This window comes from Onychostoma macrolepis, chromosome 17, assembly GCF_012432095.1.
Source record: "Onychostoma macrolepis isolate SWU-2019 chromosome 17, ASM1243209v1, whole genome shotgun sequence".
NCBI classification, from domain to species: Eukaryota; Metazoa; Chordata; class Actinopteri; order Cypriniformes; family Cyprinidae; genus Onychostoma; species Onychostoma macrolepis.
The window spans coordinates 15,144,620-15,171,413 of record NC_081171.1 but is presented as its reverse complement, the minus strand read 5'-3'; the positions used below and the strand labels follow the sequence as shown (position 1 = coordinate 15,171,413).

The window sequence follows — 26,794 nt, the reverse complement described above, 5'->3', positions numbered from 1 at the left end:
AATCTGAAGACTTCCATTCTTTCTCCGCGCGCTCTATTCATTTCGTCAGTGAATACAAACATTCCCACGTGATGATGGAATGACTCCCTCCCCTCGCGCTCAATCTGGACTCGGCACGCGCTGTTGAACGCTTGCGCGCCACAGAGAAAGAAAGTAGACCAAGGGGCGCAGAGAAACTTTAGCGTCTCTCTCAGACGGCCGAATACGGAGAAGATAGACACTTTCGCCTTTTGTCGCAGATATGAAACAACTTTTAGTTCCCCTGCTTTGGCAATCACGCTCACTTGTGGATTTAGAGGACTTTATGGAAATGCACTTTGCTTGATCTTGAGGTGGTTGTTTTCACTACGTTTGCTGGGATTTTAAGTTCCTCGGTTTGTCCAACTGGAAACATGCCGGAAAAAATAAGTATTTCGGATTTCGTTTCTTTGGCGAAAGAGGACCTATCGTCTCCAGGAAGCTCTGGATTCCAGTCTAAAATGAGCGACTGTCGCTGCACCGTGGCCGCTCTCGAAGAGGTAAGGGCGCGTGCAAGCGCGTTGTTTACCTGTGCGCAGGTGGACAACATCCGAGTGAATCCCTGTCCTTCTATCTCAGTGAAAATCTCAGATACAAGAAACCTTTTCCTTTGCACTCATGTCAAGACTTTTTAATGTGAGAAAAAAAGTGTTATTTTGAATTCAGCCTAACTTAGTGAAGATTTGGTGGCAGAGTTTATATTAACCTGTTTTACGTGTGCCCTTTGTAGGGTAATAAAATGGTCAATCCTTTTAAATTGTTATCAGTCAGGGTGACATTTTAAATCTAATTTATCTGAAAATAAACTAAGAAAAGTATAAAAGTTGCCAAGGTTAGTTGAGCATGTCCATAGATAGGCTAATGTAAACTACACCTGTTGGTTACTCAAGGAGGACCCCCGTGTGAACAACAGAACTGACCTTTTGTCATTTAGTAAACTGTTGCCAATTAATCTTTTTATAAGCAATAGTGGTTTGAATTGCCCATTGTACACTTTATGTGCTCATGTTATGGTTTAGTGTTCAAGGATGGCACAATAAGGAAGAGACTGTTTTTAAGTGGCCAAGTAAACTTCCTCGGGGCGCTTGTATGTTGAGTAATTGTTGTCTTCAGTCTTGAACAGCAAGACTGGAATGACAGTGGCACAAACACAGGATCTCTTCACAGCTGCATCATTTCATTGAGAATAGTGTTAATATAGTCAATTACAGAAAAGCAGGACTGATAACAGACTCTGTACTTGTTATGAGGTCTTATAAACCTAATGTGGGTCTTCAGCCGCCAGTTCATCTATAGGCATTTGTGTGGAAATTAATGGAGAATAGAGAAACTACCAGCAAGTGATAATGCTGGGCATGTCTGGACAGAGGAAGCCTTTCATTTGTTTCCGCCTTTCCATGGGAAATGGTTTATGGGTTTTTCAGAAATTTCAGTGTTCTAGATCAGTTGTTCTCACCCAGAGAGACGGGGCCCAGTAGGGGGCCTCAACAAACTTTCAAGGGGACCACAGGATGACACAAAGAGTATTTAAATTAATACATTTTTATTAATATACTAAAATAAGTAAACTCAAATCTAAATTAAAATGCTAAAAAAAAATCACAAAACCAAGTTGTAATCTGAAATCATCATATTTCTTTCCCCCCTCAATAATTGTTGTTTTTATTGAAGAACATAGTTCTCCAAATTTGTGGAATGACAGAATGAATCATGGTCAATATCAATACTAACAGTTTTCATTAATAAAAATGTTAAAACAAGCAGCAGAAAACAGAAAATATCATACTGTATAATGGGGTGCTTTTGAATATTGTCCTGCACAACAAGGGATGTTTAATTAAAAAAGGTTGAGAATATCTGCTAGATAGATGTGTTGAAAGGCTCGCAAGAATGGTCTTACTACTTCAAGGGCTCTTTTAATTTCTGCCATCATTTACTCACTGACCCCTGTTCCTATCTTGCTTGACTTTCTTACATGGAACACAAAAGCAGATATTTAGCAGAATGTCCAAGATGCTTTTTTTCATACAGTGAAAGTAGTTGGGGAACAGGTACAATCACCATTCGCTTTTATTGTGAGGGAGAAAAAGCTGCTTGGTCATCCTGTTAGATGACTCCCATTGTGTTTTCCACAATAAAGAGAGTCAAACATGTTTGGAATGACATGAGAATGAGTAAACTATGTTAATTGGGATGTAAATGAAAAAATGGTTTAAAAATGCCTTCAAGCAGCATTTGAGCAACACAAGGTATTATGAAACTAATAATACTAACTAATAATATTTGTGGAAATATTCTTTAGAATTAACACAGAATGAGAAGATGGGAGTAACTTTAGTTTCCTTGAATGAGTCAGAGATGATTGTGTGATAGTATTTTTTTTCAGGGTTATAAATTTGCTGCTCAGTTCCTGATGTTGATATGCCATGCATGTCCAGATTACTTGTGTAAATATATTAATTTGTGAGTGTGTTACAGTCTTTCAAAGCTTCAAAGTTGAGGGTTAAGTGTGTTTGATGCCCAGGGGCAACGTGTGCATATAACTGAGTGTGTTTTCATCAAGGTTAGTGTTTGAAGACTTGTTTGGGTTTGAGAAGCAAAGTTTGTTTTGTTTCCATTTGCTGATAGCTGGCAGCATGTTGAATGTTCTGCAGGAGGAGGCCACGCAAATACAGAAACCCCAGGACATTTGAGTTTGCAATTCAAACTTTTGATGATTATTGAATTAAAAATTATGCTTTGTATGTTTGTATTTATATGTGTGTGTATGTTTGTTTGTCATCATACAGCATTTCACATCGGATGTAAGCACATACCCACTGCAGTTATACCTCGAGTCAGCAGATTTGATGCGACTAATGCATTTATTTCTAGCCATCCTCACTCCCTTTGAGCATAGTATAGATGACTCCCCCAGCCACTAACAGGATCATGTATCCTAGTGTCGTCAGTTGACTGAGGCTTTAGTGACCAGTGTTTGAGAGGTTAGGGGGCAGTGAACTTTACTTGAAAACTGGAAAAATGAACTTTTTCATTTGGTGCTACACATGCTAAAGATTGTATTTATTGTTCCACTGATGCAGACAGATAGAATATTTGTACTACCATTCATAATGCCATTATTCAGTATAATTAATGTTAGAGATGTGGAGAAAATAATACGATGAAGCTACTCTTTTAAAAACATCTGCATTTGATCAAGCATTATCTTTTTACATAATGATCAGATGATATCATTTATTTTTATTTAGCAGTATTTATTAGGCACAAAACAATAAGGATCATCATTAGAGTTACAGCTTTTAACTTGAACACAAATTTACACTAAATAATGAAAAATATATGGATGCAAAAATAGCGTTTCACAGGGCCTTAAAGATATCAATGAGCCATTTTTGTTCAGACAGTACATCAAAGCTAATTATTTTAGTTTGTTGAAATGGGTTTAAATACCCCCAAACCCACTCTTTTGAAGTCTAAGATATAATGGAGATGAAACTTTTTGAGAGAATTTTTATCCTGAGATGACCACAAACGCACTTTCGAGTGTATTATGTACTTGAAATCCATTCTTCCTCTTTTCTGGCACTAGGTGCTTGTACGTGGGAAGTGCCCTTTGATTAAGTGGTTTGTCCTCAGTCTGTTTCAATGTTGTTGCTTGATAAGCGATTTGGCAAAAACCCTAAGGTCGAAGCACTGCTCGGGTTTTTCCTCATACCAGGAAAAGCTGGAAAATGAAACTAAATCCCTTGTAAACTGGGAAAAAGTAACACAAGGAAGTAATAATAAGCATATAGTAGCACACGTTTCTTTGGAAGAACCCGCATGCCCAGACATTTATATTGAGGAAATATTCTAAAACCGGTGTAAACAACAGGTCATGCGTGTGCCGTCTGTCTGTCTGTCTGTCTGTCTGTCTGTCTGTGTGTGTGTAAAAACATGAACCTGTCTGGTGTTCAGTGTGTGAGATTCTGAGTTATACATCACTGGATCCCTTAAGTCCATGTGTCTGGGATGTTGCCCAAAAAGCTACAGACAGAAACAAAGCAGAACAGAACCAAAGAAAGTTAGTCTTGACACTGATTTATTAACATCGATCAGACTAAACAGTCTCTGGCAGACAGCAGCAGGCGTACATCAGTGTGTTGTAAGGTTGCACACTCAAGGTGGTTTAAAACCCTTCATTGTGATATTCACTTTCAGGTTTCATGTTTTCATTCTGACCAAAGTTAAACAAACTGATGTGATTCAATCCTAATAAACCAAAACATTATTTAAACCACTGTTATTTGAACTGAGGTTCGATTCCCACGGAGGTGTGTCTCTTGCTGTCTAGTGCACTAATTCTTTACTGTAAATAGTGTCTGTTCTGAGTCATTAAGAGTTGTCGTTGTCTTTCGTAAGGCTTGATTCACCTGTGCTTCCCAGCGTACCTGTTCTGACATCATCACGGTGACCTGACGTGATAGATAGACTGCTTTAACAACTATTCTGATGTTTGTTTGGTAAAAACAGTCAAGTGTTGCCCCACATGTTTGTGCCAATGATTAGTGTAGTTGATGCTGATGCTAGTAATGAATTTCTATTCTAATGTTTTTCTCATTTCTCTGCTGTCTTCCACCAGTCTCTAGAGCAGGACCAGATGTCTCTACAGAGGATGAAGAAAATTGTAAAAGCCATTCACAACTCTGGACTCAGTGAGTGCAGTCTTATTTTTTGGAACTTTGTGTTCCTCTTGTTTGCTGAATTATTTCATCTAGTACAGTGCTTCTCAACCTCTTTAACTCCAACACTTTTCATTGTCCACAGCAATATGTGAACACTCCTAGTTCCTATAAATTAAATTGCAGGATCCCAGACCTTTTAAGAGCTGAATGTTCTTCAGGGATCCCACCTGTTTGAATGAAGATAATGAAGAATATTTTTTGCACACAGTTTCTACCAAATGAAATATGTTAGAGCTTGGCAAAACTACAAAAATATGTGTATATTTGATGTTAAAAGATTTTGTCACACCTTATTTTAAGGTCCAATTCAAACCGTTAACTATAACTTTTGACTGTGACTAGTACATAAGCAAAAATATGTATTCTGGGAGTTTAGAATAATGTGGCTTTTTAGAGATCTTTGGGAAGCCTGGTTCACTTATTATCACTTATTCAAACCTCAGACTGTTACATAAGAGTCAGCTTGTGATGCCATAAAGATGCTTAATTAAATTACAGTAGTCATTAAAATGAAAAAGTAAGATTTGTGATAAAACACAAACACATTTCCTAAAATAATTGCATTGAGGTCATTCTTACTTTCGCTGTCTCACTCTCTCTGTCACACAAATGAAAGATGACAGAAATTGGGGCCCCGGCTTGCACTGACATCACAACCACTAATCTCTCAAATACAGAGCAGATTGTGTGTTTTCCTGTTTTTGAGTCAGAGAGTAGAGAATAACAGCCACTGAAACTGGCTTCACTGTTTTATTGAACCTCAGAGTTCCCCCTAATGACCTTACGCTGTGTGAAACACATACAGTTTCAGTGCCTTATTCTGTCCACCCTGCACAACCCACGTGGCCACTGGTTACACCTCTGTAAGCAGTTTGGCTGCATGTATACTGGAACTTTGTCACATGATCAACTTTATAAATTCTTTTTTTTTTTTTTTTTACCATCAGCGTCTTTACCGTACTGAACTGTCAGGGTGATATCTGTTCCTCCTCTCTTAAATGAGAAATTGCCCCACAGACCTGGCCAATACACTATTTATAATGTTATGTTTTGCTTACAAAAGTCTTGACTGGAATGATCATGGTTTCTGGGAAACGTGTCTCAGATCTTCCTGCTTCTAATTTCTGAGGGCGCATGCCCCATTTCTCAATTCTGTGAGTCACAGTTCAGTTAAACGCAAAGGAGACCCTACGTTTTATTATCTCCCCCCTCGTCGTCACTCGCTCTCTCTTTCTCTCTCTTTCTTTTAACTGAAATCAGATGTCTCATTCCGGTAACACTACTATTGAGGGGCCTCAATTTCCTGCCCCTGTGCGTTTGTGGTGGAGCTAAACTTGGTTTAGGAGTGAGACCAAACCTGAACCTGATAAAATCACCACTCTTTCTGATTCACCCCATCCTTCTCACTGTGGCAGGATATAGTTGTTTGTGTGTGAGAAGTTGTGGATGCTGTTTTGTAGCTCATATTAATGATTCAGAGCTAGTGCAGTTATCAGTTCTGTGCAGCGTCAAGCAGGTTTATTAGTCTTTAGAGCTTTTACTCTTTTTCTGTTTACTCATCCTGGTTAGAAACCAGTGTTTGAGTCCAGAGTCCATGATGATTTTGGGTCAATATATATATATATAGATAGAAATGTCTTTTGTTGTTTTGTTAGTGGTTAGCATTACTATTAGTATCATTCATACTTTTTGATACAGATGTGAACAAATCTATGAGTCACTTTGGAGTGAAATTCATTGTGCACTGTTGGTGCTGTGAAAATGAATGATGCACTAAATCCATGTTTTATCATTTTGATATGAGTTAGTAGTTGTTTTTTTAAAATATATTTTATTTTTACGTTTTATTTCTAGTATTTTAGACCTACCAAAGTTAATGAGCTAATCGGTATCATTTAAAAATGGCCTAGTCTAGTGTTATTGCATTTTGCAAAGTTGCATTTTCTCTTTATTCAGGTGGGTTGTTAATATACCATATATTGAAAACTAAAATTGATTTGTGGATTTAATTGATTTGTGGACTTTTATGTTTATATTTTTATATAAAAATATACATACTGTATATATTTTATATGTGTTTATATTTTTTATATTTATGTTTAATTAATGTTGGAGTCATGAAAATGAATGTTAGTTTTAGTTTGTTTTTGTGAGTTATGTACGTATTTTCATCTGTTGAGCAATAAAAACTCATCTTCAGCGAGGTTTGAAAGATTTTTATGAATGAATTCACTTCAGGTATGATAGGGGACTCTATGAAGGTTATTTAGGGAGCTGTATATTTAGTCTAAATGTGTGTCTCTCTGTAATCTAACAGTGTCACCGTTCAAATCAGAACTGTTGACTGTGGACTAAATGTTGCTGAAGACTGAACACAGATGTGGCAGATTCTTTAAAGTGTTGATATAGGGGTCAATTTTCTAAAAACCCAGGAACAGGATCTGCTTCAAGGTTCATTTGAGCTTCAACTATCGTCTCTGGAACAGATCAGGGTCTCAAACATGTCAAAAAATGTATTAACAATACAAATTCAAATTGTGTGTCTGAAAGTGCTCACAGATGCCTGTTGAGAAAATAAAACTGTTTCCAGATCAGGGAAGGTAGGTCCTTAGAGTGCTTGGCGCCTGCGAGTGAAATGCAGTATTGTTTGAGCTGGACTGACTCACTGTAAAAACACTGTTGATTGAAGTCCACAGAAGAGGAAGTGTCAGCTAGACATTCGATTAACTAACTCCAGAAAAAAATCCCCCTTATTTTCTTTGATAGTGATGCTAAATTCGTTTAGTTGGTTGTCCTGTCTTGAAAAATGGAACTCAACCCAAAACCAGATAATGCAAGTTTATTTATTAAGGAAGTGTTCTTACATTTCCAGAATCTTTAGAGTCTAGACTGATATCCTGATAGATATCAATATGCAATATGACATGAGGATTTCTCCTGTTTATTTTTAATGTCCTTTTGACGCTACAAAGTAATTTATCCAGGTGAAATGGGATCAGGACACAATGCATGTGATGCGTCCAAGTAGGATGTGTTCCTTGATTAACGTCCTTTGTTTTTCCTGACGTTGCCTAACCCAACCCCTAGAATGAGACGGCAATGATCAACTAATAGGAATGTTGTTTATGCAGAGACAGAATTTCAATCCAGTAAAATGTGTACATCATGTTTAGCTATAGCACTGAAGTTTTCCCTTGGAAAGTCCTTTGTTCCTGTGGCTCAGTGGTAGAGCATTGTGTTAGCAGCGCAAAAGGTTGTGGGTTCAATTCCCAGGGAACGCACATACTGATTAAAAAATGTATAGCCTGAATGCACTGTAAGTCGCTTTTAGCATCTGCTAAATGCATAAATGTAAATGTAAGTCCAGCATGTGCTCCCACAAATACTTGTGATCATCATAAGTGAGGATGGTTTGCCTTTGCTCTGGCTCTTATCTAAGTGTACCTGTTTATTTTATAGCTGTGGAGCCGAGAGCTCTTTGATCTGTAGTGCAGTCTGAGCCTGTGGTGTTTTTAGTTTTCTTGCCAGGAGCTCACTGTGCTTCAGCTGGTATCTTTTTCACTGTATCTCAAAATCCTGTTTTCCTCTATTCATTTGATCATGCGGTGAGGTTTGCAATGTCACACGGTTTCAGAAGATAGATAAAGGTTATCACGTTTAAAAATTACAGCTGTACAAAAAAATTGTGTTTTAAAGAAATCTAAATCTGTCTGTTTTCTTAATTAATGCTCTATTTTTTCCATTGCTGTTCAAGAGTTTAGTGTAAGATTATTTTTTTAAATATAAATGAATATTCAGCAAGGATGCATTAAATTGATAGTCATAGTAAAGACATTTTATAATGTTAGAAAAGATTTCTATTTCAAATAAATCCTTTTAAATTTTGAAGTATCCTGAAAAAAAAAATCAGTTCAGTTTCAGCAAAAATATTAACCAGCACAGCTGTTTTCAACAATGATAATAGAAATGTTCCTGGAGCACCAAATCAGCATATTAGAATGATTTCTGAAGGATCATGTGGCACTAAAGACTAATCACTGATGAAAATGTTGCTTTGCCATCACTGGAATGATCTACATTTCAAAATATATTAAAATAGAAAACAGTTATTTTAAATGATAATAATTACAATATTAATGAGCAATTACAGCACATTCTCTGAACTATGGAGGCTTTTCACAATCCTGTCAATTCCTGATGGATAAAATCAAGTCCCACCCTACATTTGTTTTCATTGAATGTCCTGTTTCTCATGGAAATGTGTAACATTACAGAAGAAAAGTGGACTCCAAACACAGTTTTGTGTTGATTTCTAGTTTCTCTGGTTATCTGCAAAAAGGTCACAGGATTGTCTTGTTTTTGATTGTGTGATGTTGTTTCCAGATCACGTGGAGAGTAAGGAACAGTACACAGAGGTTCTAGAGAATCTGGGGAACAGTCACCTGACGCAGGATAATAATGAGATCTCCACAGGCTTCCTGAACCTGGCTGTGTTCACGCGAGAGATCACTGCACTCTTCAAAAACCTGGTGAGCAGGACACCATTCTGAAACTACAAATACTGAACGCAATAAAAGGGACATAAAGCTGAATATTCTTTTTTTAATCCCAATTAAGGCCCATTTCTTTCAGCAGAGAAAACAGACATATTCTAGTCAAGTATTCAAGTCCAAGTGTTAGTTTCTCATTTCAGTCCAAAATCTACTGACAGCTTTTTGAGGGAGTTTTTTTTTTTTTTTTTAGGGAGAAGTTTTGCAGTCTTCATATTTGCTATCATTAAATTATATATCAACATAACATCTTATATATCAACATTGGCCATTAAAAAGCACATATCAGTTTACCCAAAATTTAGCTTCCAGGTGCAGCATAAAGTTCAGTGAAGCGTAAATGTTAATTACCTGTATAATTCAAGGCCAACATGAGTATTTTTCCACCTTTGAGAGGAAACTATTCAAGTACTGTCTGCCCTGCCAGTATATTATTCAAAAAGCACCTTTGGGTGTGTGCCTGTGCGGCTTGTCGTCTTGATATATTTCTGAATAAGAAACAGCAGACATCCAGCTGTACAAAGTACACAGGGGACTGGGAGAGGTAGTTTTGTGTGTGTGTGTCAGCAGGGGTTCAACAGCTGCAGGCGAGGGCCCCTCAAACCACAGCGCCCAGAACCCTCCCACTGATAGTTTCTATGGTGATGGTAATTTATACCAGACCCCAGAGCATGAGTGGACAGCGTCTGACCACTGAGCTGTCAATCAAACGATCACCAGGGACAGGAACCTCAGCTTAAAAAAATACAACAGAAACTCTGCTAAGAAAATAAACTCCATTAGATTTAGCGTCCTTGTGTGGGGGCTAAACTTTCCCTCAGAGTCAAGCCCATTTTTCATATTCATGAAGACTTATATTTATAACATCCATTTTGCAAGGTTATAAATCCATATCCAGCACCATTATGAGGTGACTCCCATGATTACTTTTAATTTACACTCTTGTGTAGCACAATATCTATTTAATGTTTTGTGTGAAAGTTTTTACTTGGATTTGAGTATTTATTTATTTTTTTTAGTGGTCAAGCATGGTGTTTTTTTATCATTCAGTACCAATGCCTGTCTCTATACAGCACAGTGGCTGATATAATATGTAATAATATATAATATAATAAACACACTATTAAAAAAAAATTAACAATGCTTTCAGTACATTTAAAACTGACATTTAAAGGGGAAATTTGTCTGAAAGGCTGTCCATTGTTTGAAATGATTCGGTCTGATTCTTCTTTCGTCCTGCAGTGGGTTTTTCCTTGCACATTCTTTCCTAAGGAAGATTTATACTTGCTCAGCACTTTTATGAATTTGGCCAAGGAGAAATCCCAAACAGAGTTTTACCTTTTGCAATTTTTATAATGCAGATTTATCGTTTGCGAGCATTTGTACATCCAGACTAGGCTTTATAGGGAGGGTTATGCCTTGCGGGGTAAAAATGTGAGCACTCACTTTGAAAAGTGAGTTAGAGTTTACATTAACATTTGCACTATGTTCTGGCTGACTTTCAGATGTTTTTAGTTTCTTTCTGGTTTCTGTCTCTGTTACATTATTTCTACATACCTGTTTGTTCTCAGATGTGTGTCTGCCTGAATTTATGTGTTCTTTCTGATGGTTCTATAGGTGCAAAATCTGAACAACATCATTTCTTTCCCTCTGGAGAACGTGCTAAAGACTGAGCTGAGAGACAGCAGGCTGGTGAGTAAGACACCTGTGTCACACTGTCATAATACTAGACTAAAACATCACCTTAAACCACAACTGAATTGATAATTGAACTCAATTAAAGAGCTAAGAAAGCTAAGGAAGTAAAATTCATCCCTTTAAAGAGTCAAAAGTGCGCCATGTTGTTTTGTAACAAGGTTTGAGAGATGTAGCTTGTTTGGGGTTATTGTGTTTTTGAATGTCAGAAACGCAATAGCTGCACCACACCTTTCTTTATGAGTTTAACCGGTATGATGAGTGGAGACATACTGCAGGGCTCTGAGATCAAGTTTTGATACACACCCTGATATTATTACTTGCACAATATTAATGGTCCACAATGAGGTGGCCTTTGTTATTGCATCACGCTTTTAAGGCAACACAGTGTAAACTTTTTATGTGTGTGTGTGTGTGTCTGTATATATATGCACAAAATTCTTTATTCTTATATTGTATTTTTTCTCTCAGGAGCTGAAAAAACAGATGGAGAAAAGCTGGAAGGATTATGATGCTAAAATGTGAGTTTCAGAGTCAAACTGTTCTCCTGATACACAACTTCCTGTAACATTTAATACAAGACCATCACTTGGCTTGTCTAAATGACAAGTCCACCAGCTAAACTAGTGTCTCATTATGTTCTTTTATCTTTTTATTCATTCGTTTTCACTTTGGCTTTTCAGAGGCAAGCTGGAGAGAGAAAGGAGAGAGAAACAGAAACAGCATGGGATGATCCGGTTGGAATCAACAGACACAGCAGAGGACATGGAAAGAGAAAGAAGGAACTTCCAGCTGCAGATGTGTGAGGTATAAGAGGCGGCCAGTTAACAGACTATGAAACGTGTGCAAAATGAACCTGACCAAGACCACATTGTGTGAGCGTCTCAATGAGAATGAGTGCGGTTATTGCAGCTGTATGTGTGTGTCTTAGCGAGTCATTCCTGGGTTACCTCAGATTGTTAACCTCTCTGCGGTATTAAACATACTCTTTGTAAATTCAATAAGCGTGTGGCAGTGTGTGAAGTCACCTAAAACCAAAAAGCTTTGGGGTGTTTTTGAGAGAGGCACTCTTGTTTGAGGCCACATTGTGTTCATGTGTGGTTATTGATGACCTCACTCCACATGTCTGTGGCGATATGTCCAAGTTCCATATACTGTGTGCGTGGCAGTTAGCAGGACTGGGGAAATTTAGGCTACGCCGCTTGAACCCAGCTGTGGTAATAGAAAGAATAAGGAAAGAAGGAGTGAAGTAGAGGAATAATGAAAGAGAGGGGGATTTTCAATGTCCTGCAGTGCTCCCTTTCCCAGCCGCAGAGCTCCAGATGTCTCCACTTTGCTCTCTTTTTATAGTGGAGACATGCGTTATTTCTTCCAAACCTGACCACCATTAACTTTGGAAAGTTCCTGTATCCATATGCATGGAGTAAATTTTAATTTATTTGAACAGATTGCTTGGATACTGAATGTTCAGAAGCTTAAGCAGCATTTGATCCCCAGTGGCCCCTTTCACCTTTTTTTAATCTACATAGTCGTTTACTCATGCTTATGTATGCTAACTTTTAGAAAACTAGATAATTTAGTCTTTTTTCCGTTCATAAAGCTGGAATACACTGGGAGAAAACTAAATAATCGGAGTCTGTTTGAATCTTACACTACACGATTATCTGTGAAATCTGACAGCCCAAAGTCTGCAGACTGGTTTTGGCAACTAACATTGACTCCTCCAGAATGCAAATCATTGCAAAAAAGTTGTGTAGTGCATTTTACCCTTTAATTCATGTTTGTGCTGGATTCATCTGCTTTAGCTTTGTGCTGAGTCATAATGTTGGGACACAACAGTGGGATTGACCTTTGACTGTTGACGAATGACCGACTTTTTTCTCTCTCTCTCTGTTTTGACAGTATTTACTGAAGATTCAGGAGCTGAAAGTTCGTCAAGGTCCAGATCTACTGCAGAGCCTGATCAAGTACTTTCAAGCCCAACTTAAGTACGTCTAAACCAAATTAAGATCCTCTAGAACCACCAGCTTCCTTTTCAGTTGCAGATTTAACCTAAGTTGATTTTAGTACAAAACTACGCTTTTCACATTACACTTAAGTCTGGGTTAAGGCCCCTCAAAAAACGGATTCAGCATATGAATCTGAAAGGAATTTGAATAACTGTACAGTGAATATTTAATCCTGCTAATCATTCAACAACTGTGTCTACAATGACTGAATCTCTGTGGCTTTGTGGGTGTGTGTATTGATGTCACTGACATTTGAGATGGCTAAATACTGCGATTGTGTGTTCTCAGTTTTTTCCAGGATGGCCTTAAGGCTGCAGAGCATCTGGGTCCATTTGTGGAGAAGTTAGCAACCTCTGTACATACGGTAATAGACTTGTCAATCCCAGTATCTTTGTAAACAGAATAACATACATATTCTAGTCTCCACACTTGACACAGTGTATTACATAAATAAATAAAAATGTATTTTAATATATTCATAAACTTTTGCTGTGTATTGTAAAGGGCAGCTCTAACTGGATGGTTTGTTTTCTTAGATTTATTAGAGAAATGATAAGCAGACATAATGGCTTATCTTGGGGGGGGGGGGGTTTCTTTGTTTTGTTTGTTTTCTTTTTGTAATGCAGAAAGACAGACCTTGTGTTTTGAAATTATCTCGCTTCTCATGTTAGTCACGAACTGGCGTAATGTTAACATGATGAAATAAGACTCCTCAAATTCCATTCGAGGAAGATTTATCATTGACATTTTATCATTGATTTTACATGTCTAGTCTGGCTGATACAGTTAATTTGAAAGACTGTTACATACCATAAATTTCTTTCTACTGAATATCATGTAAATCTTTTTTGCACACACATTAGCTTTGTTAAAAAGATCTAGTCAGCAGCCTACCTTGACAGCATTTTAATACATCATAGACGGCTTCAAAAAGTATGTTGCCACCTTTTTCCTCTTTTAAAGTCTGATTGCATGAATCTTTTGAAGAGAAAGCAATCCCCAAATGCATTTCAACAAGATCAATGAAAGAATAAAATACTCAAGATGAAGGATGAGTACTGAAAAATATGAATAAAATAGTTTAATATGTTACATATGTGTGCTAGGTAGCTAATTAAAGTGTACAGTTTAGCAACATGTTAATGGAATGCTATGTTGCTTGTATTATTCCTTTGCATTGACTGTATGTATGACACACAGTTGCAAAAGTCAGTTTCATGACGGTTAGGATACTCCCTTAGAAACCTACTTCCTATGTAAGCAGCAGATGGCAAGGAAACTTAGAAAGTTTTGGACCCAAGATATTATATTGATTGCGTCTAGATTCTTAGATTTGTCTCACTTCAGTCTCCTGAATGAATAAACCAAAAGCTGTTTTAAAACATTATATTCAGTATTTATCAGTTGATGTTTCCCAGCAGCATTATTACTCTATCTAGTCTTGTCTGGTCATGCTTGTAGAGATAACAATAATGTTGTTCATTAAATGATCTTTCTTGTATTAAAGTTTGTCATTTAGTTGATACTATGAGGAGCAGGCAGGATAGGGCATGTGGAATTGGTGTTGAGATGACCATGTTTTATAACAGAACTGGTTCGGGTAATGTTTCTAAAGTGACATTTCTCCTGTTTCAACTTGCTCTCTTTTGATCATAATGCATCGGCATTTGGCACATAAATGGAAATTAAACTCAAAAATGAAACAACCACAATTCAGCTTTCCAAAAGTAATAATTTCCTTTTAAAAAAACTATGGAAACTGGTTGAAGAAATTGCTGGAATTTTGTACTGGGGGCCAAAGCCATAATTTAAACAGGCTTTGAGTACTGCAGTATTTCTGGCTGTGTTGGTTTGGTCCTGGGCTTGATTACAAAATGGAGGGATGTGATCCAGTTTAAGCCTGTAAACTGCTCAGTTATCAAATGTATTTTTGTTTATGTGTTTAACTTATGTTAACTAATCACAAGACCAGTCACATTGTGTTGCACAAAAACAAGCCCCACATCACTTTAGTGTGATTGTTCACAGGTTCGTCATGAGCAGGATGAAGAAGTAAAGCAGCTCTCTCAATTGCGTGACTCACTCAGAACACAACTACAGGTTGATGGCAAAGAGGTAATATCCAAAATAAACACAACTCCCAGAATGCACAACTTCTAGCTCAAAGTAATGCATGGATAGAAAAAGAAATCATCTGTGGCCATAATTGGCATTAAAGACTATATTTCAGCAAGTACAGAGATGAAGATGATGATGATTGCAATTATAATAATAAATGTTGTTCTGTGTCTTTACAGGATTTTCTAAACAGGAAGAACTCTGGCCATGGATATAGCATCCACCAGCCACAAGGCAATAAGAAATATGGCACAGAGAAATCTGGATTCCTTCTTAAGAAGAGTGATGGGTGAGTTAAACATTACTGTCTACTTCCCCAAGTTGAGAAGGTCACAAATCCCCTAAAAACAACAACAGCCCATCTGTTTATTTTTATTACCTGGGCTTATTCAAGGTTTTCCAGACATGATGCAGTATTCAGCTCCTGTTTGCTTTTAGTCACATGGGGTGAGTGTGTTTCTCTCAGGAAACACTCTCCACACTGCTCTCAGTGTATGTAATGATATATATGCCCCTCTTCTTAAACTGGAAGAAGAATAAATGAAGGAGTGAGTTATTTAGCAGCATAAAGCATCAGTCTGAGCTTTGTGACTTCACAACTGAGAGTGTGCGTATGTGTGTTTGTCACAGTGTTCCTCTCACACAGATGTTTTCTATTAAATGTGGTTTAGTCTCTTGCTTGCACTCTCTTAAAACCTCTGAGCCGAACCTACAGCTCACAAAACACACTCATCTAGACTGCCTAGGTTTGGATCTGTGCATGAGAATAGACATGTGTCAGTGCCATTTTTGTTGTCAGTAAATTACTGATTGTAACTTCACTAGAGAGCTACTGAATCAGTACAGTTAGCAATGGCTACTAGATATTTCTGCTTATCAAATCAACTATTTAAATTTTGATGCCAAGGACCTCTGAATATGATCATTTTCTCATTGAAAAAAATAATAGAAGTAAAGGTAAAACATATTTTTCTTTGCATTAACCCTTTTGTATGGAGCTATTGTGCTAATACTGATGAATACTGAATGTGGATTGTTAGAGTTTTTCCATGATCTTTCTGTTTTAGGATCAGAAAGGTTTGGCAGAAGAGGAAGTGTGGGGTAAAATATGGCTGTCTCACCATTTCACACAGCACGGTGAGATTTGAGAGACAAACACCTTCCAGTTACACATACTTCATTATATTACAGCTTTTGAATCCTTTTTACTGAAAGGAATTTAAGTACTTAATATTAACTCTTTGTTTACAAATCTTCTGTATGAAATTCTATGGCTGAATCACTATGCTGTAATCAGTGCTCTTGCTTGTGTGATAATTGTTTAATTAGCACAAATCGTAAACTGACATTGGTAATGACACACACAGGCTGTTTCCTGTTCTTAGTTTCTAGAGTGATTGCTTGAGCTTCAGAGGCCTGCAATCAAATTTTCCCATGCTGTATGAGAAAAGACTCATCGCTCATGTATTAGCGATTTCCTTTCAGAACCACAAACTACAGGCCAAAACACACAAAAGTGTTTCATCTGGAATCATCCACAGTCAAAAACCAAAACTTTCACTGGTTTTGCTTACATGTCTGTGTGCTTCCAGCTTCAGTGTTTTAGCAACCATTAACTTTAAGTTTTTACTCACATCTTTAGCATTAATCCTGCACACAGCATAAATGCAAGTGAGATTTGTTTGCATTTGATTTAGTGAGTCACCACATATGTGATGAGAATGCACTTTAAGCATGTTGTGACTCTTCTCTAACTCTCAGATCAACAGACCACCCGCAAAGCTCAACCTCCTGACGTGTCAGGTGCGGCCCAACCCTGAGGAAAAGAGAACGTTTGATTTAGTTACACGTACGTTGACCCCTGACCTTTGACCTTTTTCATCTATGCCGTGGTATGAAGAAATGCACTATGTTTGGAATGGGAAACTAGCATGCTAATGATTGAATAGTGTGCGGTACACACTGTATTCTGCCTTCTAATCTTTAGAAATAAGTGAAACCGAAGGCAATGTATGTTATAAGCAGTGGTATGCTACACTGCTGTCACACAATTTTATATATAGACTTCATAATTCAGTGCTGCTGGTGTAATTGACCGGTATGTGATGCATTCAGGGAAATCTGATGTGAAATACAGTTTGTGAACCAGGTGAGGTGTTTTAAGCATGTAGGTGTTCAGAAGTATGTAAATACAGTTTGGAGGAATAAGTATGTTGGTGTATGTGGATCATGAAATGCAGATAAGTTGAGTGGCTAGTCCTGACCTGTTTTTTTCTGTTGAATTCCTGTATGTTAGGATGTTTTTTCCAGGATTCCTTTGCATAGAGGCTTACCAAATGCACACACTATTTAACTCACTTTCTCTCTCTTTGTCCTTGCAGACAATCGCACATACCATTTCCAGGCTGAGGACGAGCAAGAATGCATGATGTAAGTGCAGAAATTTGTACGCTCGCACACCCCCATATACATAGAAATCTTTATCATATACATAATACTGCAGAGTGGCATGTACAGACATGCAGGAGAGAGCAAGTTCAAAACCTGCTTCTCAAGAGGAGAGAGAATAAAAAGGAAAGAGTAAGATAAAGAAAGACATTGAAATGTTAAAGATGCAACTGATGTATCTGAAATGTCACCTATTGATATGAATGCACATCTTTTTTTTTTGTCATTTGTCTTCTTGCAGATGGGTGTCCGTGCTGCAGAACAGTAAGGAGGAGGCCTTGAACACGGCTCTCGGAGGAGATCAGCTCCAGTTTCAGGACAGTGGTCTGCAGGAGCTTGTCCGAGCTGTGATCTCAGGCCTGAGAAACCTGCCAGGCAATGAGGCCTGCTGTGACTGCGGAGCTCCAGGTCTCGAAAAGAGGATCTTAATGCATTTAAATACTGTTAGAGGCCGTTCACGGAGAATGCATTTTTGCATTCCATGCATTTCCTTTTTTTAATGAAAATGTGCTAGACGGATGTGTTTGACCACTGTCTTTTTATTTTTAAATGCAAAAATGCATTCTTTGTGAATGTCCTCAAATACAGAAATCCTATGTGTTATGTTATTCTAAATAAAATCAAAATGATGATTAGAGTGACATTTAATTTAAGCCTTAAATAATTTTGAATGTGTATTTCTTACACAAAATAAATTGTGTAAGATCAATTTCATTGGTCTATTTAGATCAATGAAATATTTAAGCAATGCATAACATTGTCTGTTCCCAAGAATTACTGTATCATCTTTATGAAGAGATTCTAAAAAACACTTTATTGGTCAGTGAAAGGTGTTAAAGAGTGGCAAAGAAATTGAATGTGTGTTGTGTTCTTTAGAACCCACCTGGCTCTCCACTAACCTGGGCATTCTTACCTGTATCGAGTGTTCAGGAATCCATCGTGAGCTTGGAGTACATCACTCACGAATTCAGTCTCTCACTCTCGACGTGCTGAGCACATCTGAGCTCTTGGTAAACACACACACACACACACACACACACACACACACACGATGTCATAAAATTAAAAAAGATTATTCAGCTCCATTCATTATACAGTCCATTACCTTTTACTCATTTACTGTTGTTTTTTTTTTTGTGTGGTATGTATCACATTTATATTCAACTTTTTACCCATAATCCACTGGGACTGAGTCAGCATTTACTCACACGTGACTCACTCACATCTGTACATGTTTATATGAACTTTTTACCTCTGACAGTAAAGCAGTGCATTGAGTGCAAGTGCTCCTGCACACATGAGTGTTATTTATTAGTTAGTTAGTTACTTGTTGTCAGTTACAGATAAATTACCAAACATAAAGCTGGATGCATATGTTCAGTGTTTTACTGCAAACATCCGTTTATCAGTTGTGTTTTGGTTCACAGTTGGCAGTGAGCATTGGAAATGCCAAGTTTAATGACATCATGGAAATTAACCTGCCCAATGATGCAATCAAGCCCCTTCCAAAAAGTGACATGTGAGTCCTATTGTGCAGTCTTTTTTTGCTTTTAGCTCAGACCTTTTTGACTTCATTTTGGGTTTTATTTGCACATCTCAGGACAGCGAGGAAGGAGTACATTGTAGCGAAGTATGCAGAGCGACGCTATGTCCTCCCCAAAGAACACTCTGAAGTGTATCACGTGTATGACACTGTGAGGAGCAAAGATCTCATGTCACTGCTACAGCTCTATGCAGAGGGAGAGGACCTGTCTAAACCAGTGGCCACACCTGAAGGACAGGTGAGATCCTCAATCCAACCATATACACAAACACCACAACCACAATGATGATAACAAAAACATCAAGGCTTATAAACATACTGTCACTCATGCTTTAGACATTTCTTGAGATGTTTAGTGCTTTCAAAGGTATCCATCCATCATATGAGACTTCCTGTGGTTTAGTCAAATAGATGTTTAATTTTTCTTGATCATTTTGAACTGTATAAGCAAAAATGAGACATCTGTGTGGTTATACGTCATTAATCACACGTCATTCACACTCTCTCTGTAATTCTGTATTTCCTCTCTTTTTTCCATCCCTAATCAGATTTCCCTCTCCTCAGCCCACTCAGGAAGTGAACACAAGCTGTGTAATGACTGCTGTACTTGTGTTTGAGTTTGTTTTGTGTATGTGTGTGTTATTTGGTCATAGTCTCTTTTCTAAAATAGAATTTGACTTGAATGATTCAGTGACTGAATCACCAACATTTATATTTTAACACACACGTATACTCACAAGTAGAGAATTGTAGTATGCCAACTCACACTCTAATTCATTAATCTTCTCCGTCACTCTTCATCCAGTCTGTTATTTATTGGACTGGTAAATAACAGTACGTTTGTTTCACCAAGACAGTAGCTGGTTGGAAGCTGCCAGTAGCATTAACTTGTTCTCTTCTGTGTCTAACAGGACCTGAAGGAGACCGGTCTTCACTTAGCTGTGCGCATGTCTGAGAAGACTTCTCTGGCTCTGGTGGATTTTCTAGCTCAGAACTGGTGAGAGAAATCTGCTGCTGTCATGGATCTGTCAGTACATGGTAGGATGTCCATCAGCTGACCGCTGTGTGTGTGTGTGTTTCTCAGTGGCTGCCTGGAAAAGAAGACAGCAGAAGGAAACACAGCGCTTCATTACAGTGCATTATACAACAAACCAGAGTGCTTGAAACTTCTGCTCAAAGCAAAGGCGGTTTTACATACAGGTATAGAATAATCATATACATGCAAATTCAATTATAATCATGGTGGATATCGATGCATAGATGTATAAACAGACTATGACAGACTGAGTTCAACACAGATAGATAGATAGATAGATATAGATAGATAGATAGATAGATAGAAAAAGATAAATAAATGGATCGATATGTCCTGATTTTGACCCTTCCATTGTTCTGATTGTCCTGTAGTGAACTCAGCAGGTGAAACGGCTCTAGACATTGCCAAGAGACTGCAGCACATGCAGTGTGTCGAACTGGTGAGTATCACATAATGCACAAAGCTTTTATTGACTTTGTGTATGTCAGCACATGTTTGTAGAGATATTATTCCTAGGTTGACTAGGTTGAACTTAATCCTGTTTAATATCCTGAAGTCTCATATGACAGTGTTTTCATAAGGAAACTTCCCTTGTCCTTCCCTTGCATATAATATCATATAAAGAAAACCTAGTAGCTGTTATAAATATGAATGTCTCCAGATAAACAATGAGGGATCATCAAACCTTTGACTCTATACAGTATGAAAACAACAAACAAATAAATAAAAAATAGAGCTGGATTCGAATCTCTATCTAATAGTGTGATATGTCAGTCTGGTCAAAAGTGAGTTAGTGAATTGGCTGTGGATTTCTTATATTTCCTTTGTGTGCATGTTTAGCTGGAATTGGCCCACAGTGGGAAGTTCAACTCTCAGATCCATGTTGAATACACATGGGAGATGCCACAGGACATGTATGACAGTGAAGATGATCTGGATGAAAGGGTTTGTATCAAGATCAATTATTTCTTACTATATGCATTTTCAACATAATATGTACAGTGGTATGGGAGTCTGTGACTACTGGTGAAAATATTCCTCGATTTTGCATTTTTCTAATTTAATAATAATAAAATCATTTATTTCATGCCATAATGTTTCTTTGTTTTGGAATTCACAGATTCATAATGATAAATCAGAGCACTGGTTCAGCAATATGATTGTTTTGTTTTTTATATATATGGGAGCATTATGAATATATGAGTTTACGGAGTTTATGGATGCTCATAAATGAAAGTATGTCTCTGTTTTAACTCAAAATGTGAAATATAATGTTTAGTAACTATTTGTTTAGGTAAGTCCCCATCCTAAGGGCTCACGGTCTCCACTGCCCTCTACTGGCAGCAATGGGCACTGCTCGGCTGTATGGAATTTAAATAAAGGCAGTCCGGCCAGGACTTATGAGAACGTTGACTTCCTATATCGAAATCCACCCAACAACAGTGCCCCCACTAATGGCTCCATGCCTCCTCCCCTGCCAGCTAAAGCAATACAACGAGGTGAGATACTGTTTGTTAGCTTTTAATTGACTTTTTAAATCTGGAATTTTGCATACCCCAAAAACGTTTGTGCAGGTTTGACCTGATAAACAAAAGCTAAGGAATGATCTGACATTTAGATGTTCTCTAAGAAGCTGAATTGAGCTCCTTTGCAAATGTGGACTATGTAGAAAGCCTTCAGGTTTATTCCAGACAAACCACAGCAAGGTCAAAGATAACTTGTGTCTCTGCAGGCCGTTCAGATCCTCAGATCTCCGGTTCCATTCCAGAGACTCATGCCCCCTACCGCCAGAGTTCCTACCCCATCGGCTGCTTTCAGAGAATCAGCACGTCATCCCCTGTGATGGAGTCCCCTGGAACAACACCTTCACGCTCTCATAGCACTGGAGGGTCGAAGGGACATAGACAGACGGTGTCCTGGGAGGGACAACCTTTCTCAGGGGCCGAGGGCAAAAATCACTCCACCTCACCACAGAGTCAGAGAGGGCCTGTCAGGTTAGTCACTGTGGACCTATGCTGCTTTGTCTTCCAAGGCCAGAGGTTTCCTCATTATTTTACTTAAACATACAAAAAAATTACAATACAAATCATTTTGTATGTTATATTTAAAAACATAACCACTAGTTAGGAGTTGCTAGAAAAATATATTATGTCACAAGACATTTTTATGATTTTTGAGCTATAGGTTCAGTATTGTTTACAATAGTAATAGTAAAATAGTAGCAATTTGACTACGTGTGTAGTATTGTGAGTTATCGTCGTAAAAACATTACATGTGTCTGCAGTTCAGAGAAGACGACCTCATATCGTCGCACGAGCAGCGGCAGTCAAGGAAAGAGTTTGGCCCCGTCTCCAGGGTGTGCAGGCAGTCAGGAGGAGCTCTACTGCAGTCCAGTGGGCGGGGCTCCCAGTCCTGCACTTCTGCCAGCGAATGCTAACAACAGTGCCACAGTGCCAATCATACTGCCGCCACCTCGCTCACGCAAAAATGCCATGGTAACATGTCATACTATGATCTTTATTTTGAGAGATGTTTTTTCAAATGTCTTCCTGATGATTACATAGTATGTTTACTTATATTTAGCAGTTTGTTGTTTCTTTATTTGTGAACATGAATTTAAGGGCTGGAATACACTACACAACTTCTGCCCAGATTTTTCTCCAATTTGCAGTCTGGAGAAGTTGACATTAGTTGTCAAAAGTCATAGCCAGTCTGCAGATTTTGGACAGTCAGATTTGATTGATTTCACAGAAGATATAAGCATAGTGTGTGATGGGCACAGACTTTGATTTTTAGCTTTAGACTCTGATTTCATCCAGTCTTATAGAATATCAAGCATATTTAATATTTTGAGCTGATTTTATAATGCATATTGTTTTCATTTGTCATGAGTCTCCTAGCAATGAGGCTCATTTCTGCATGAGTCCGTTGTGTTTAGAACCACTTAAAATCCTCAGTCTTTTAGTGTATGATGCACAGTTTTTTTTACTTGTATGATGCCTAGTAGGGATGTAGCATCTCGATGCATAGCCAACAATATGATACATTAAAGATACATATGAAGTAGCTACCGATGCGAAACAATACGATTCACCCGTTATTATGCAGTGTGAAACGATTTCGATTCAATACTATACGATGCAATGGGAAAACAATGATGGGTAACACTTTAGAATACTGTTCCGCCGTTAATGAATAACTACACAGGAACAAATGGCTAATGCACTATTAACATTGTAGTAACTACTATTAACTAACAAGAAACTCTGATTAACGATTTATTAAGTAATAGCGCTAAATTGAAACTGGTAGTTCACTATTAGCTAACCAATAACTACTTTTTTTTTTTTTTTATCATATATCCTGAGAACACTGTTTTGGACAGTAATGACTCAAGTGTTATTACATCCTTCTGAAGAAACTACTAATTATTTGGATCAGTATTCTAAAGTGAAGATCACGGTAACCCACTAGTAATGATTTAGGTGTTACTAAATATAGCAAAATGAATTACTAACCAAAACCTCACAAAAAGCTTACAGTGATTTCAGTCATTACTAGGGAGTTATCATGATCTTCACTTTAGAATATTGATCCAAATAATTAGTAATTCCTTCTGAAGAATTTGGTAATACTTGAGTCATTACTAGTGGGCTATCATGACAATTACTTTAGAATGAATTATACATTATTTATTATTCATATTAATTATCAACCTGTATACAGTAGTTCTTAGTAGTTCTTGGGGAGGTATGAAAAAAATAATAGTTACTGATAAGCTAATAGTGAACTACCACATTTGACTAAGCACTATTACTTACTATTTCATTAATCAGAGTTGCTTGTTAGTTACTAGAGTGCTAATATTGCATTACTCATGTGTTCTTGTGTAGTTATTCATTAATGATGGAACAGTATTCTAAAGTGTTACCCAATGATGCTATGCAATTCAGTATGATATAGATAGTTTGTTTTTATTTCTTTGGTTCAGACAGACAAACGTGTTAATCTACATTCTATGTGACTCAAGACAAACCTCAGTCTCTGTAGTGTTGTGATGCATCATATTCACGTAGCAACAGTGGAGATGAGAAAACACACTTGAGAAACAGTTAGTGAAGAGAAATCAATCTACATATAAAATATTGCTCACAAATTACTGGTCACTTTCTAAATAAAAGTATAGCGCATCTACTAATAATTATACAAATAAATAGTTTTTTACTGATGCAAAAATGTTTGAAATTATGCATTGTGATACAAACGCCAACTTGTATCCATTGCACACTTTTTTTTTAAATCGATGCTTCGCAAACTTTTATGCTGATGCACCGATGCAAATTTGTGAATCTTACCATCCCTAATGGCTGTTTTAAAACCAGATTTCAGAAATCATGCAGTGTGTTCCAGCCTTAACTTGCTAAAGTGTTTATTTTTTGTATGTGTCTCAGATCTCATTAAGGGAGAGACCCAAAAAGGTCAGAGCGTTAGTTGACTGCAGAGCGGTTAGTACCAATCAGCTGGCTTTCTTTAAGAATGAGGTCATCATAGTGACAGCAACTGATGACCCACACTGGTGGGTAAGTATACAAACTCTCTCACACTGACACACACACACATCCTGTGTTTACCAAGCGTGCTTTTAACAAGCTTTGGAGTATCTGTGAATAAATTTCCTGTAAACAGCTCAAACTGAAGACTTGAACATCTTGCACTCTTTCCCTCCCAGGTGGGCCATATAGAGGGAGAACCGTCTAGAAGTGGCTCGTTTCCAGTCAACTATGTACATAAATTAGGAGAATGAGATGAACCTCCATGAACACTCACATTACACCACATGGAACTAGTCTAGACTGTTGCTTTTATCTTCAGAGCCGCTGGACCTAGAAGCTGTGGAGGCCTGAAATGCACTTAGAAGATGAAAGACTGGAGACCAGACTATTCCATAGCATTAGTGTGGATGCTGTAAGATGATCCACTGATCCATTTCAGTGCTGCTTGTAACGTATCTCAGCTGTTTATCTGGACTGAAGGTTTGGTGGGTACTTCATGAATGACTGGACTTGGAACAGACAGAAAACGAATGAAAGCTGTCCAGCTTTTGAAACTTCCTGGCTGTGTTGTTTAAACAAACATCACTTGTTCTTATTGATTTTGGCATTGACACATTTGGATGAACACTTGGAGTTTGAGATCTCTAAGAGCGTGTCGCCCAGACTTTGAGGCACTGAGCTCATTTACTGAAGCTCATCCTGTGGTGGGTTCAGTTGCTCAGTGCTCTCTGTATTATTTTAATGACAGGCCATTAGTTCTGGCTAGACACCAGGTCCTCCAGACAGAGAGTTAAAGGATGATGTATTTGGTTTCATCTGTCTCCCGACGTCTCCTATTGCTGCTGATTCCAGGATGTCCTGCACTGGGAGATAAAGCAAATTTTTGATAAATCAAAAAAGTTTTGATTGCAGAATTTCACAGAAAGTTTGCAATTCAGTATTTCAAGCCATAGGAAACATCAACTTACCCACAGTACCAATACTATTAGGCCTTACAGAGCACAAAAAACATGCAGACAGTTATTTTCACAGTTTAAGCCTAATATTCCATTTCTTTGCTTCAAAAATTCTGTTTCTTCTTAAAACATCTCTTTCAAGTGTCCATAATGTTTAAAAATCTCTGTTAGCTTTGTCTATGAAAAAAGTTATTTTTGCACTTGCCACCCTCACTCTAAGTGTCTTTTCTGTGTCTGTATTGTTATAAGTCAGCATTAAGTTTTTATTTTAATGGGTTCTCCCTCCAAACTGAGGTGGTTTATGGTGCATTTGTGATGTGTCATGAACCAGCAGACTCAGCAGACTCAAATGTTTGATAAACTGAAAGCACACAACAGATGTTTTCCTTTCTGCCATTTCATTGACTTCTGTGAAGAATTTTCAGGCAGAGATGATCGTAGTATGCATGTTGGCAGCAGATGTCCAAAACGGTTCAGCTGACTTTGTGTTTTAGGAAAGCAAAAGGTAACGCTGCGTGTAAATTATGCTTGTGAAAATTAACTGTTTTGTATCACTGTAACTTCCTATATTATTGAGAAATGTCACGTCTAGTTTGTTCAGAACATGTTTGTTTTTTTCTCCAAGATATTGTTTAGCATCTATTTCTAAGAATGAGAAATGACAATTAAATATTTGCAAACTATAATTACATGTGTTGTCTCTGGGATATACATACAGTAGATTGCAAAACTTTTGATCTGACTGTTGACTGTGAACATAGTCTAGCCATTCAAGTGTTTTAGTATTACAGAACATTGTTCAAAAAAACAAAAACTTTTTCTGTGGAAATGGCATAAGTACCTTTTTCTAGAATATATAAACCCTCTGCAATCGTCAAGCACACAACATTTTTTCCCCACAAATCCTGGATTAAAAATGGATCTTTTTGCAAAAGGATTATGCACACACATGATACGTGTGTGTGTGTGTGTGTGTGTGTGTGTGTAAATCCACATTAGTACCTTTTTCCTTTTTTTTTTTTTTGGACAGTCAGCCGTCGATCCAGGATGGGCCTAATGGATGGTTGCCAGCACTCAACTTCTTTACAGATTGAAAATCGTTAGCTCTGACTGAGCTGTTGCATAAATGACAGATGTTACG

The 26,794-nt window shown here is 37.6% G+C and overlaps 1 protein-coding gene across 2 annotated transcripts; it reads left to right on the top strand.

Annotated features, from left to right (window-relative positions):
• Positions 1–101: 101 nt before the first annotated feature.
• Positions 102–26,339, top strand: asap3 (ArfGAP with SH3 domain, ankyrin repeat and PH domain 3). 2 transcript variants are annotated; one of them, XM_058749842.1, is made up of 26 exons: positions 102–518; positions 4,643–4,715; positions 9,129–9,274; positions 10,913–10,987; positions 11,462–11,511; positions 11,674–11,797; positions 12,893–12,978; positions 13,288–13,363; positions 15,028–15,114; positions 15,297–15,406; positions 16,185–16,254; positions 16,879–16,966; positions 17,499–17,547; positions 17,807–17,973; positions 18,442–18,575; positions 18,993–19,084; positions 19,166–19,346; positions 20,020–20,105; positions 20,193–20,308; positions 20,516–20,583; positions 20,985–21,089; positions 21,439–21,643; positions 21,913–22,138; positions 22,429–22,639; positions 24,596–24,724; positions 24,874–26,339. In XM_058749842.1, exons 1-26 carry the CDS (start codon positions 393–395, stop codon positions 24,946–24,948), a joined length of 2,955 nt encoding a protein of 984 aa, XP_058605825.1. In that variant the 5' UTR covers positions 102–392; the 3' UTR covers positions 24,949–26,339. The 2 variants fall into 2 exon arrangements, with proteins under 2 accessions (XP_058605825.1, XP_058605823.1); XM_058749840.1 differs by having other exon boundaries at positions 21,877–22,138.
• The last annotated feature ends 455 nt before the right edge of the window (positions 26,340–26,794 follow it).